At 42.0% G+C, this 12,611-nt stretch overlaps 1 protein-coding gene across 1 annotated transcript; it reads left to right on the forward strand.

The window, feature by feature from the left end:
- Positions 1-604: 604 nt before the first annotated feature.
- Positions 605-12,244, forward strand: bpnt2 (3'(2'), 5'-bisphosphate nucleotidase 2). Its single transcript, XM_056293335.1, has 8 exons — positions 605-1,229; positions 3,831-3,903; positions 4,272-4,418; positions 6,525-6,684; positions 7,539-7,634; positions 8,370-8,531; positions 8,808-8,942; positions 9,550-12,244. The coding sequence occupies exons 1-8, from the start codon at positions 1,111-1,113 to the stop codon at positions 9,681-9,683; spliced, it is 1,026 nt and encodes a 341-aa protein (XP_056149310.1). The 5' UTR covers positions 605-1,110; the 3' UTR covers positions 9,684-12,244.
- The last annotated feature ends 367 nt before the right edge of the window (positions 12,245-12,611 follow it).

The raw sequence follows: 12,611 nt of genomic DNA on the forward strand, positions 1-12,611 counted from the left end.
ACAGCAAAGAAATAATCTACCAAACACACATTTCCTTACTTTTTTGTGCTAAGTGTATATGTGCTGTATATAATAGGGTAGGACTTTGTTATAGCAGCGTTCAGTTTGCAAACGGTATCTTTATCCAACTAAATTCACAGCTCACTGATTCATCCTTCACGAACGACCGTTCTAGATTCACTTGTTAGCGAGCTGAACCGAACGTTCGGCCGTGTTTCAGTTCAGTGAGTCGGAGCTCCGGTTAAGCGGCGAACGAATCTTTCTGATGAACTGATTTCAATGATTCCGTACACTAATAAGGACCGCTTCGCCCACCACTACGTGTGAACGCTCCCGACTAGGAAGTGGGGACTTTCGCAATTCCCAGCTGCCAGAACGCACGCGCACATGTGAGTTCTTCAACAGATATTTTTAGCAACAATATTATTTTTCGGTTGAATATATCACCACACCATGTATATGTGTTTGTCAGCGTAAAAATAAATACATTTTAAAAAGAAACGATGACGGCGATAATGACCCGGAAAAGAAATAGACAAGACTGTGACCTACGACCTTTAACCGCCTCCGCTGTGTACGTAGAAAGAAAATGACAGAACAGGGATGTGATTGTTCCACTTGATACCGGTCAGGGAATGGCTTTAATGAACGACTTGGAAAGACAGTCGGCGAGTCTATTCAAGATTATTTATTCAAGAAATAGAAATGACACAATGAATAGCAAAGACGTCCACTGTTTAGGTTAACTTTCATATGTTAGGACGTTATTAACGAGACGAAACAGCTGTCAAGTAAACGATTGCTCGCCCCCCCCAAATATCTTTAGTTTAACAACGCTACAGGTTTTATCTAACCTACCTAGTAACCGAGCATTGTCTGTTTTTGTGCAGATAAAACGTCATTTAATTAACGTTTGGTGTCAACGCCAGGCATTTATTTTTTGGGGGGGACGGCGGTGACCACGTCAGCCAACGAGTTTTTCTCCAGCCTGGTCAATCGTGAGCGGTGTGGCGTGTTTCTTTCCAGTTCAGTCGTGTGATTTGGAAAGTAAGCCGTGTTCGATATTAAAGCGTTTTTTTTTGTTTTTTTTTTGTTTTGAGAAGTTTTGCAATGGCTCCAATGGGGATCCGCCTCTCGCCCCTCGGTGTAGCCGTATTTTGCCTCCTGGGACTGGGGGTCATCTACCATCTGTATGCCGGGGTGATCTCCAGCCGCCTGGCTGCTTTCAGGTAGGTTGGAAAGAAAATCTGGATTTTGTTGTTGTTGTTTTTAAAAAATAAGATAATTGGTAGCACTTAAAGCTCGGTAATAACATGGTAGTAGTGGGTAATAGTTTGCTATGAAAGAGGTAAAAATTAAGTAATACCATGACATTACTAAAGTAATAACCAGATAATCTTTGTATTAACAATGGGTATATCTGGGTAGTATTAGACCGACATTTATGTAACAGGGTAATAAGGGGCAAAAGTAAAGGGTAAAAATGGGGAAACATTTAAAGATAGCAACGAGGCAATAAAAAATTAGCAATAATACAGTAATATTTTGTAACTATGGTAACCTGCTAACAATAAAATGGTTATATCGGTGGAATATTTAGATTAAAAAGGGTAATATGGGGAAATTAATGGGGTAATGACCTGATGATGATACAGTAATATAGATTGATGTTTTCACAATATTGTAGGCTATTATCAGCGTACTACCGTCAAAATCACATGAAAATTCTTGGGAGTCAAAATTGGCAATTTTCATATTATAATGTTGAAATTCATCCTCTCTTATGTTACAAACAGCCCCTTTTGTTTCAAGGTAATACTGTACAAATCATGTTTAACCTGTGACTTGACCACCCAGAATACACTTAGGATTGGCAATGTCAATTATTGACAGCTATGGATCAAACAGTCATTAAATCCAGATTGGGGACTGGGAGAGGCACAGGGGGATCCTTGGGTTGAGTGGGCAAACTAAGTGAGCAAACATCACAGAATGGTTCCAAGGGGGCTGAGAGTATACAGAAATCAAAGTTGAATCAGTTCGTCTGGACACTGTTTATTAGGAGAAAGGTTTCATCACTCACTCACCCAAGTGACCTCTTCAGTCTCAACTGACTGAAGGTATCCCCACCCTTATAAACAGCACAGTTCATAACAACCGAACCAATGATCGGTTTCATATATAGATTGCCATGATCATTAACTAGAGTTACAATGGCCATGTGTACTATTCACAGAGGATTGGGGAATAGTTGCAATCACAGCATTGTAAGATGGCGATTCAACTTTCTGTGATTTCCTTACCTGGATTATTTAGCAAGCAACAAGACAAGACAGTCTACAGAAATGTAGTCCAGTTTATCACTGATGTCCACCACGAAGGCCTTGTCCCTGGACTCGAGGACGTGGAATGGTCTGTCGTACAGGGGTTGAGGGGGACCCTGGTTGATCTAATGGTGGAGGAAAATGTACTGCACTATATAAAGGTTGGGTGGGACATAGGACCAAAAGCTTGTGACATTGGGGATAAAATCCCTGCGAACCCACAGGGGTTGTCCCTAAACCAGCTTGTTGTACAAGGACTGGAGGTCTTCTTTTGGGACAGTCCTGAGCCCCAGCATGACCCACAGGACTCTGTTGACCCAGTTGTCATCCTGGAGACTGACATGGACTACAGCCTTCATGGAGCAATGAATCATTCGCCCGAGCAAGGGATGATGCATGGTGGCCCAGTGGTTAGCACTGTTGCCTCACAGCAAAAAGGTCCTGGGTTCGAACCCCAGGCCATCCCAGGTCTTTTCTGTGTGGAGTTTGTATGCTCTCCCCATGTCTGCGTGGGTTTGCTGTGGGTGCTCCAGTTTCCTCCCACCATCAAAAAGACAAGCATGTTAGGGTTAATACTCCTGCCTTTGCCCCTGACCAAGGCAATGGAAAGAAGAACTGGAGTTGGTTCCCAGGCGCTACAGCTGCCCACTGCTCCTATACAATTGGATGGGTTAAATGCAGAGAGAACACATTCATTATAAGATTATAATTTTTTCTAAGAATACAGTGACAAAATAACGTGGCTTTAAATAACGTGGCTCCGGGTTAACGAGCAGTTCTGTTAACCATCGTGAGGATGTGAGTAAGCCCACAGGCAGGTGGCAGGGGTCCTACCAGGTTCACGTTAACAAGGTCACAATGCCTTTTGGACACCGAGAAACATTGAGATGGCAATGTACTTTTGAGTGCTGGCATAACATGCAGGAATTGGTCCAGTCACAAGCGTCCTTTTTGAGACCTTGCCAGACAAACTAAGTCAGCACCAGCTTCTATGACGGCTTCCTTCCCCGTAGGGAAAAGCTATGGATGGTGTTGAAAAACTGCTGTTTCCACCCCTCAGGTACAAAAGGGTGAAAATGTTGCACAGGAGTGTGACACTGGTATTGTTGGGTACAACTCCTGTCCTTTATATGCATTGTTTATTTTGTGTATTTATTCATATTTTGTGTTTTGAGTGTAAAGCACTTTGTAACTATGTTTTTAAAAGTACTATATAAATAAATTTTGCTTGCTTATTTATTTATCTCTCTATTTATTTATTTATTTTGCTTGCTGTCATCTGAAGGCCCATAACAGCTGTCCTTTTTAAGCAGTCCTTTTTGAGGCTCTGTATTTAGACTGACTTGATCAAGCTCCTTCTTCCTGTGCTTCCTCCCTTTCTTCCTCTTTCAAACCCTGTCCCTTCCTTACTTATTCTTCCCTCTCTTGATCTCTATCCTTCTATCTTGTACTCCCTTCACCATGCTGTGAATTCTTCCCATCGCCTTCATCCTAACCTCTTCTCAGACCGAAGAGGAAAGTGGATCTGAGGGACCTGCTGGCTCTGTCAGTGGAGGCTGCAGTGCAAGGAGGAAAAGAGGTGAGAAATTTTGTTAACATTCACGCTTTTTACAACAACATAGGCTTGTTAGGCAGGTGCCCATATGGACATGAATCTGAGAACTTCTGTTCAGTTAATGTTACATGATTCTGGTATTATGAGCAGGGGTCCTACATTTTGTATTAATACTCTAGAAAAAAAGCTCACACAGCTGATTTCCCCCCCAAGTCAGTGCATGCCCAGTGTGTGTGGAAATATATTGCACCAACTTCTTCATCTAGAAAACTACGGCAAATTCTATTGGAGTCCACAGAGGAAAAAGTGCTGGGCTAGATCAGGGATTAATTTGCTATTCCAGGCTTGGATTAAACTTGATATTTTTTTATTTCATTTTATTTTATTCCCAGGTGAAGAAGGTGCATGAGGAGAACACCTTGGAGGAGAGGTCAAAGGGCAAGACCAAAGAGGGAGTCGTTGAGTTGCTTACACAGGGTGACCTGAGGTCGCATAAGAAGATGTACTACCTTATCAAGAACACCTTCCCGGAAATCACGGTGAGCACTGTTGATTGGGAAAACCTCAGTTTTAAAACATATAGGGCATCCAGACACTCGTCAATAATCTAGATTTTGTATAACAGCATAAAGGTTGACTGCCAATTTGCATTCCTATCAGAAGATCTAGAAGAAATGGTCTCCGCTCCATTTCCTCCAGTCAAGATAGCATCTTTGCAAAATCTCAACAAAAAACGTACAATGAAAAGCAGGAAGAAGTTTTAAGGCCGTAAATGTTATGCTAATGGGAGCAGATAAGGGGCGAGCACTTTATTTGAATCCTTCAAAATGACGATGCAACCGCTGACACTGTAAATTACAATGTTTTTATTGATCACCTTAACTCCAGGGCTGACATTATGGACACTTCACTTGCATGGGTCAGCGCGTATCTTTCTCTTGAAATCCACTTAGTTTAATTTGAAAGCTCATCTTTACCCTAAGCAGCACCACCACCATGTCTTCATTGTCTCATGAATGTGTTGTCTGGTATAACTGGTGTTATCACTGACACCAGCCCTGATGGCTATATCTTAGTTCAGCCACTGTCCTTTTAGTGTTTAACTCTCTTTCTCTGTCTTTTATCATTGAGCAGATTATATACTTTAGTTTTAGCAGACTTTTTATAATAATTGTTAATATTACAAATGTAGCCTAAAAAGTGTGGGGTTTTGTATTTGTTTATTTGGTACATTACAGCTGAAATGATTTGCGACTTTCGAAAGAATTTGCTCGCAAAACCAAACTGATCTCTCTTTTCAGCCGCCAGAAGGTGTAATTAATGGTCTGATGTAAAGATAGAGAAAAAAAAAACCCTGAATTTTTGGAGGCACAACTTTTGTGCTCCCTTATCCCAAACTTTGCCTTACTGAATACAGAGAAAATTGTCTACAGTGGCCACTAATAGTTTGCAGTTCAATCAACATTTGTTAACAGAAACACCTTCTTGTGGAATGAAGGAGGGGGTTTGTATAAATAACGAATCACATTTGCAAATCAAAAATTCCGTGACAGCAGTTAGGCTTTCATTGTTTGTTTTTTTTTAACCCAACAGTAAGTCATTCGCCACAGCCACTGTTCCAGAGAGAGATGATTTATTCATAGACTGCACACAGTTTACTTCAACCAATCAGGATTTTCAGTTAAAACTGAAATATGATTTATGGAAAAAAAGCTCTCCCTAGGTCCATCTCAAAGAACGTCTAGCTTGTCCTTCACACTTGGAGAAACATGACTAGCTTTGGAAGGCTCATGTAAAAGGGTGTGTGCCTGAGTTTTTCCCTACAGAGCTGGGAATGCCGCCTGTGACACCATTTCTTACATTGCAAGGTTATTATGTCACTTATTAAGGCATTGATCGGTTGACCTAGACAGACAAAAGCCTTGAGGCAGTAAAAGGGCAGCGTGGCTCAGGAGGTAGAGTGGGTCGTCTAGTAATCGGAAGGTCGCTGGTTCAATCCTCGGCTTCTGTGGAGAGCGTGTCGAAGTATCCATGAGCAAGACACTGAACTTTTAACTGCTCCTGATGAGCAGGTTTGCTCCTTGCATGGCAGCCTCCACCATCAGTGAATGAATGTGTGAATGTGAGGCACACGCTGTAAAGTGCTTTGAGTGGTTGGTAGACTAGAAAAGTGCTATATAAATGCAGCCGATTTACCATTTAAAAACAGCTTCTGCAAATCATTTTGCTTCCTGTCCATAGAAACTACCTTGAAATTTAACTGAGGAACTTTTAATGTTGTTTACATGCTAACAAATAATACCACACCATTGAAATACTGTGGCAGCAGGCTAACCAGCAGCAGAACGTTACAGTCCTCGTGTACAGTCATCATCACTATGGTAGCTGAAGCCCATTACACTACGCATTGTTTGATTTTGTCGGTGACTCAAGTAACAACATTTCAAAGTTTTGTCGATGGATAAGAAGTAGAAGAACATGCCAATACCAGTTGTTGCCTAACAAAGTTGTGGGCAGTATTTATTACCTGTTCTTTTCTGTTCTGTAGTGACATATTCAGGCTCATGCGTGTATTCATTGTCTGTTGATCAGAATAAAAATATGTCTTTTGTGTGTCTGTGTCTGTGTCTTTCTTTTCTTTTCAGGTGAATAGTGAGGAACATGACAATTCGGTGGATGAAGCTGCGGTATGGAGCCGGGAAATCTATGCTGACATCGAACAGAAAATTGAGGAGGGCAATGAGGTTCCTGCTGAGAGCATCACTGTATGGATAGACCCCCTGGATGCTACCCAGGAATATACTGGTATGGATATACATACATGTGTATACTGGTATGGAATATACTGGTATGTATGTACTGCCAAATGAGCTTCTCAGTAAATGTGATACTGGTAGTAATTGATTTATAGACTTGCTGTGATCTTGATCTCGCTTTACTTGTTTTTGGTTTTTGCTCCCCTCCCAACCCAATGTTGAACAGTAAAAGGGACAATATTTTTTTTTGTCCAAAATGTTTATTATCTGGGGTGGCGCAGTGGTTAGCGCGGTCGCCTCATAGCAAGAAGGTGCTGGGGTCATCCCAGGTCGTCCTCCGTGTGGAGTTTGCATGTTCTCCCCGTGTCCACGTGGGTTTCCTCCCACAGTCCAAAGACATGTAGGTCAGGCTTATCGTTCGTACTAAATTGTCCCTAGGTGTGAATGTATCGGCCCTGTGATGGACTGGTGGCCTGTCCAGGGTGTCTCCCCGCCTGCCGCCTGATGACTGCTGGGATAGGCTCCAGCATCCCGCCACCCCAATTGCGGCTTGGATAATGGATGAATGGATGTTTATTATCTGTGTTGTGGAATGGAATCTGTTGTTTTGTGTGACATGAATAGGTGATTGTTATATAAAGTATGATGATCTATGGCATTACTTTAAGGTGTGGACTGCTGTGGTTCATCCTTAAAATCCAGTGTTTGGGAGGACAAAGATGCAGAAAGAACTTGACACATTATTCTTCCTTTACTTCCTCCTCACACAGTTCTTTCTTCTTCTTTCCTTCTTATCTCTCCATGTCTTGCTTATCTCTTGCTCCAATCTGTTTCATTATTCTCTCCATCTTTCCCATCGCCGTCTCCCCTCCCATGTCCTCATTTTGCTGTCTCTGTCCATAGAGAACCTGTTGCAGTATGTAACCACCATGGTGTGTGTGGCCGTGGAGGGTAAACCAGTGTTAGGAGTCATACACAAACCTTTCACAGGATACACCGGTAAGTGTTTGTATGAGTACCAAGACCAGTCTTTACATGGTTTTCAACCTGTAGATGTCAGCAAACCCACTAAAATTATCTACAGTTCAGTTACTCTTTAAGTCTTAGTGCACTCCTGCAATTTGTGTGAGGGAAGAGTGTAGAGAAAGAATATCTTTATTGTGTGCTTTTTATGCCTTACCTCTTCCTCAGTATGATGTTCAGTATTGCTAAATTGAACTGTTTGATGTGTGTTATGTTGCATCTTCCCATGAGTTGCACCTTTGACCTCTCTTTTAAAACCAAATGTGCTATGCTGATTTTGGTTCCATGTTGTAGTAACACAAGAGTTCATGTTTTTGCAACATGGGGGGTTGTGTGGAATTAGAACCAGGATAGTTTTGTGTGTGCATGTGTATGAGACCCCAGTGAAAGAACAAGATGAGTGTGAGTGTGTGTGTGTGTGGGGGGGGGGGCTGCAGGGGTGAGGTCCTCTTCGGTGAGTGGAATTATTGTCACCTCAGACAAGAAACGAGTCATTTTCCCACAGCAGGTAGAAGTAGAGCTTCCCAGGGGCAAAAGAGGCGTGTTTATATAATAAGGTTAAAATACCCTTCTTGTCCGTTGAAATGTACAATATTGGTTGACAAATCAACGTGTGTTACTGTAACTCCTGCGTGACCTCTCCACCATCCACTGTGCTTTTCTCTGTCTCCCCTCTTCTCTCTGTCCTCTCCACTGTCTCCTCTCCCACAGCGTGGGCGTTTGTGGGGCAGGGATCAAATGTTCGTCCCCGGTCATCCTACAGTGTGAGTCCCCCCAAGGTGATAGTGTCGCGCTCCCACGCCGGCAAGGTGAAAAATTTTATTCAGGATGCATTTGGAAACAATACGACCATCATACCAGCAGGGGGCGCAGGTCAGTGGCGATTTATTTTATAATTGCTTACCCTGGGTTGATTGGCTAAGCATGAAACGCTAATGCCATGGTTTAATTTGAGTTCTAATTCTTCGGTACCCTCCCTAGAAGAAATTTGGGGGCAGGGGAAATGTTGGTACATCAGTGATGAACTATGCAATCCAAATAACTTTTATTCTGCCATAGTCATTCCAGTGCTCTTTAAGCAAAGAAATGTACTGACGATATTAAGGCAAGGTAGAAATGACCGTGTGGGTGTGTGTGGGTGTGTCTCAGGGTATAAGGTCCTGTCCCTCTTGGAGCCTCCTCCAAATGAACCAGAGTCTACAGACCAGGCAGATATTTACATCCATGTCACCTACATTAAGAAATGGGATATCTGTGCTGGTGCAGCGTTACTGGCAACACTGGGTAATTACATAATTTTTGGACATCTTAGTTTTGTTTTTTGTTTTGTTTTTTAGTTAAATACTTGGCTTTTCCTTGGTTTTTTTTTTTAATGTTCAATTCTGTATCCTAAGGATAATTTTTGCTATTTACTTTTTTCTTTTTATATTGCTGCTCATTGTTGATGGTTTGATCTTTCTGTTGGTTAAACTGGGTTTAGGGTTCCATTTACCTGCAAGACTTTTCCTCACCCAAATGTTGAGGGGTTGTTTGATCAGGAATTTGATCTATGACTGCTTCAGTTTGTTTTGATGGTTCCCCCTCCCCAAAAATAACATTTGAGTAGTTTTAACTTTTTATTTTTTAAGATGTTACCTGGTAAAAACACATCGTGCCACACTGATGTGTCACAACAAAAATGAGATGAGAAGTATTATCTCCCCGAGCAGAAATTCTGTTGTCATCCTCTTGGATTCAACGAGAATTATTTCAAACACTAGTTATGACTGTAGTGTTAAGATTTCTTTGTTTATCTAACAAGTTATGTTTCCATGATGCCACTATCTTTCTGATTATCTTTTAATGTTTTATGAGTCAAAATACAAATGTTGTGTTGCTGCCGTCATTTTAGGTGGCCAGATGACAACACTTCAGGGGAAAGACATTGACTACAGTGGGACAGAGGCCAACAAAGAAGGACTGGTGGCCAGTGTTAGTGTGGACCATAAAGCACTAGTGGAGCGACTACCAAGCTGGGAACCCTGATAAGCACTGATACACACACAGACATGCAGAGCCATTGATAGTTTGGCCAGATTGCAGCACGGGCACCCCGTTGCGGTTCCGAGAAATGTTGGCTGCACGCGTGTTACACGGCCATCTGTGACGTCACCTCGGTGAGATGGCCGGCCTTCTTAAACAACCACCGAGCTGAAGATTGTGTAGACAACATGGAGGTCACTCAAAGCTGCAATGCTGAGACACTTATCAATGGCTCTGCAAGCACACTAGCACACACAACAATACTGTAGGTACTCGTGACTAGGAAAAACTCCAATACATCCAAAATCTCAAGAAAACTGACACACAAACCCATGCTCTCAGTGAACAATGGAAGACAGGCACTCCCAACCCAGTACTCCTAACACTGTTACAGAATAACTTTGGTTGATGCTTTTGGGGTTGAAATGAACAGCACAATGACACATAAAAAAACAATGGAGAGATGAAATATGGACATCTTTATCATCATCATCAGTCCCATCCTTGTTACAGGGACAAACAACATGACAGGAACATCTGCTTCATTGTCTAATCCTCCTTGTCGTTGTCAAGTGATAAAACAGTGACAAATAATAGCCCACGGTATATTTTAGTCTCATTGCAAAACCACGTTTGCACTGTGTCGTTCTCACTGCCCATGTCGTCATCTGCCCAACCATGACAGAGTTGATGTTTGTTAAAAGTCAGCCCTGTGATGGACTGGCCAATGAATTGAATTTGGCCATCTAGCTTTGTTCCAGATAGATGGGTAAAATTTAATTATTTATATTTAAAACTGGAGAGTGCCTCACTTTGGGAGGAGTGAAGGCCTCGGTAGCATTTAAGACACGTGTAATCGGTGACCATTTGGCATTATCACGCAGCCGGAGTCAAACCACCAACCTTCCATTCACCAGCAACTTGGGACAGAGGAAGTGGAGTTCACGCTGTCAGATTCGATCAGCTACTCGAAAACGGTCGTCTGGTGGTGGTTAGGGACGATTTCAATGTACTTCTAGTTAGTAACTGTATCATGAGGTGTCATCTGAGCTACGCGGACACAGGACCCCCCCCCCCCAGTGTACAAAACTGTACATTGGTGTGGTATTGAAATGCACTCTCGACTGGACTGGCAGCATCAACTCCACATACTGGTTTCTCCTGAAGCCGGAAGAGAAAATTGGTCACAGGGACACTCGTGCATTATTGTTAGCGTATTGTTTTTAATGACCCTGGACCCCAGGCTAACTTTATTAATTTAGGTCCTGGGTTTAAATTGTCAAATAAAACTGTTTACTTCAATGCAAGATACTGATGTTGGACAAGAGACGTCAGCAGTAAGCCTGCAGTGGTACAAGTGCACAAGTGAATGAAGATGATTACAAAGAAATTTTCTTACTATTATAATTCTTGAGTAAATTCTATTACAACATAAGCCATTTATTTACAAGAATAGAATTTACAAAAAAAAAAGAAAAAAGGTCCAGATGGGGGAAAAAACATGGGTGAAATGCTCCTGTGTTCATGTTGGGTGAATGTGGTGGCAGGTTGAAATATCCAGGGAGGTTTTTTTTTTCTTCCCCTGCTAGATGCAGTATACAGCCCTTCATCCCCCTCATTTGAATTTTTTTCTTTTTTGGGGGGGGATTTAAGATTATGTAACCTCTTTATTTTTTTCAACTCCTGTTGTTTCAAGTATGCAGATCAAGCATTAAACTCAAGTGCACAACCTCACAATGCTGCTGCATTGAGCCTTAAAGGTCAGGGACTCGTCTACGTTACTGATGGTACTGGCAAGACTTGCACACAATGCTGACACACAACGGATCAGAGGATCGAGCTGCATTTCCCTTTTAAAGCAGATGAAGAACGGAATGATAGTGTTGTCTGCACCTCCTTCTTAAGGAAACGTACAGCGGACAACCTGTCCCAGTCCAAAATATGGAGACTCGTTTATCTCAGACGCACACTGAGAAACCTGGCGGGTCTCTGGTAAATGGGTATAATTGAAGATAACAATGGTGTGATGGAATTATAACCAATTTTTAATGGCGTTTGTGGATTATCCTGCATTTGTGGGTATTTATGGGATATGGCTTCTTCCTATGTCTTCATAAGCTACTAGTCATATTGTGGCTAGTGTAACAACCCCTGGTTGGCTATGCCCTAATAGCAGTCTGGTTTGATTCCCATCTCGTGTTTCGCAGCATTTTTTATAACTCAAAAGGTACTGCGGACTATCTAACCCTGGGAAACGTGGTAGCGGAGAAATATTTAAAGTGTACACAACTGTGCTGATTTCTTATTTCCTTACATGTTCTGCTGAAATCAGCTTCAGCAGACGGGACGGTACGGCAAGTTGTGATGCGCATGCAGACGCATGTTTTATACCTCTGAGTAACCTTTGACCCCTTGTTGCAGCTCATCAAAGTTGACTGCAAAATCTCACGGGTTTGAACAACCCTTTTTCCTGTGGGGATGAATTGGCCAGGTCTTGCTGTAATGTCGACCATAATTGTGTCTGCCTGTTTTTAAGTGACCATTAAATAGACAATAGCATGAGTGTTGAGACTGAACTTCAGAATTGACTCTTCATTTGCTGTTAAACTGTTAAAACTGACACTGGCAAAAAATACATTTTATCTGTCCTAAACTAGCTAAACATCAGTGGACTAGCTTATTAAATGTGTCTAGCTAGCCTGTGCATTGTTGCTAACCTTGGATTTAAGAAAAAAAAACTTGTACAGACATGGATGAGTTTTGTGCTGATACAGTACGAGTAGAAAAATAATATCGGCGACTTGGGAGAATTCATTAACAGTTTAAAATTTAGATTTTAAAAGTTTAAGGGTGGCACAGTGGCCCAGTGGTTAGCGCTGTCACCTCACAGCAAGAAGGTCCTGGGTTCAAACAGGGTTGTCCAACCTTGGG

The sequence above is a fragment of the Lampris incognitus genome, chromosome 14 (genome assembly GCF_029633865.1).
Source record: "Lampris incognitus isolate fLamInc1 chromosome 14, fLamInc1.hap2, whole genome shotgun sequence".
NCBI classification, from domain to species: domain Eukaryota; kingdom Metazoa; phylum Chordata; class Actinopteri; order Lampriformes; family Lampridae; genus Lampris; species Lampris incognitus.

What these genes read in the sequence shown, in the direction of transcription:
- bpnt2 (XM_056293335.1), top strand. Translation starts at nt 1,111, where the DNA reads ATGGCTCCAATGGGGATCCGCCTCTCGCCCCTCGGTGTAGCCGTATTT. An exon ending in ACACCTTCCCGGAAATCACG is followed by an intron (nt 4,419 to 6,524) that starts GTGAGCACTGTT and finishes TTTTCTTTTCAG; the next exon opens with GTGAATAGTGAGGAACATGA. An exon ending in AGCGTTACTGGCAACACTGG is followed by an intron (nt 8,943 to 9,549) that starts GTAATTACATAA and finishes CCGTCATTTTAG; the next exon opens with GTGGCCAGATGACAACACTT.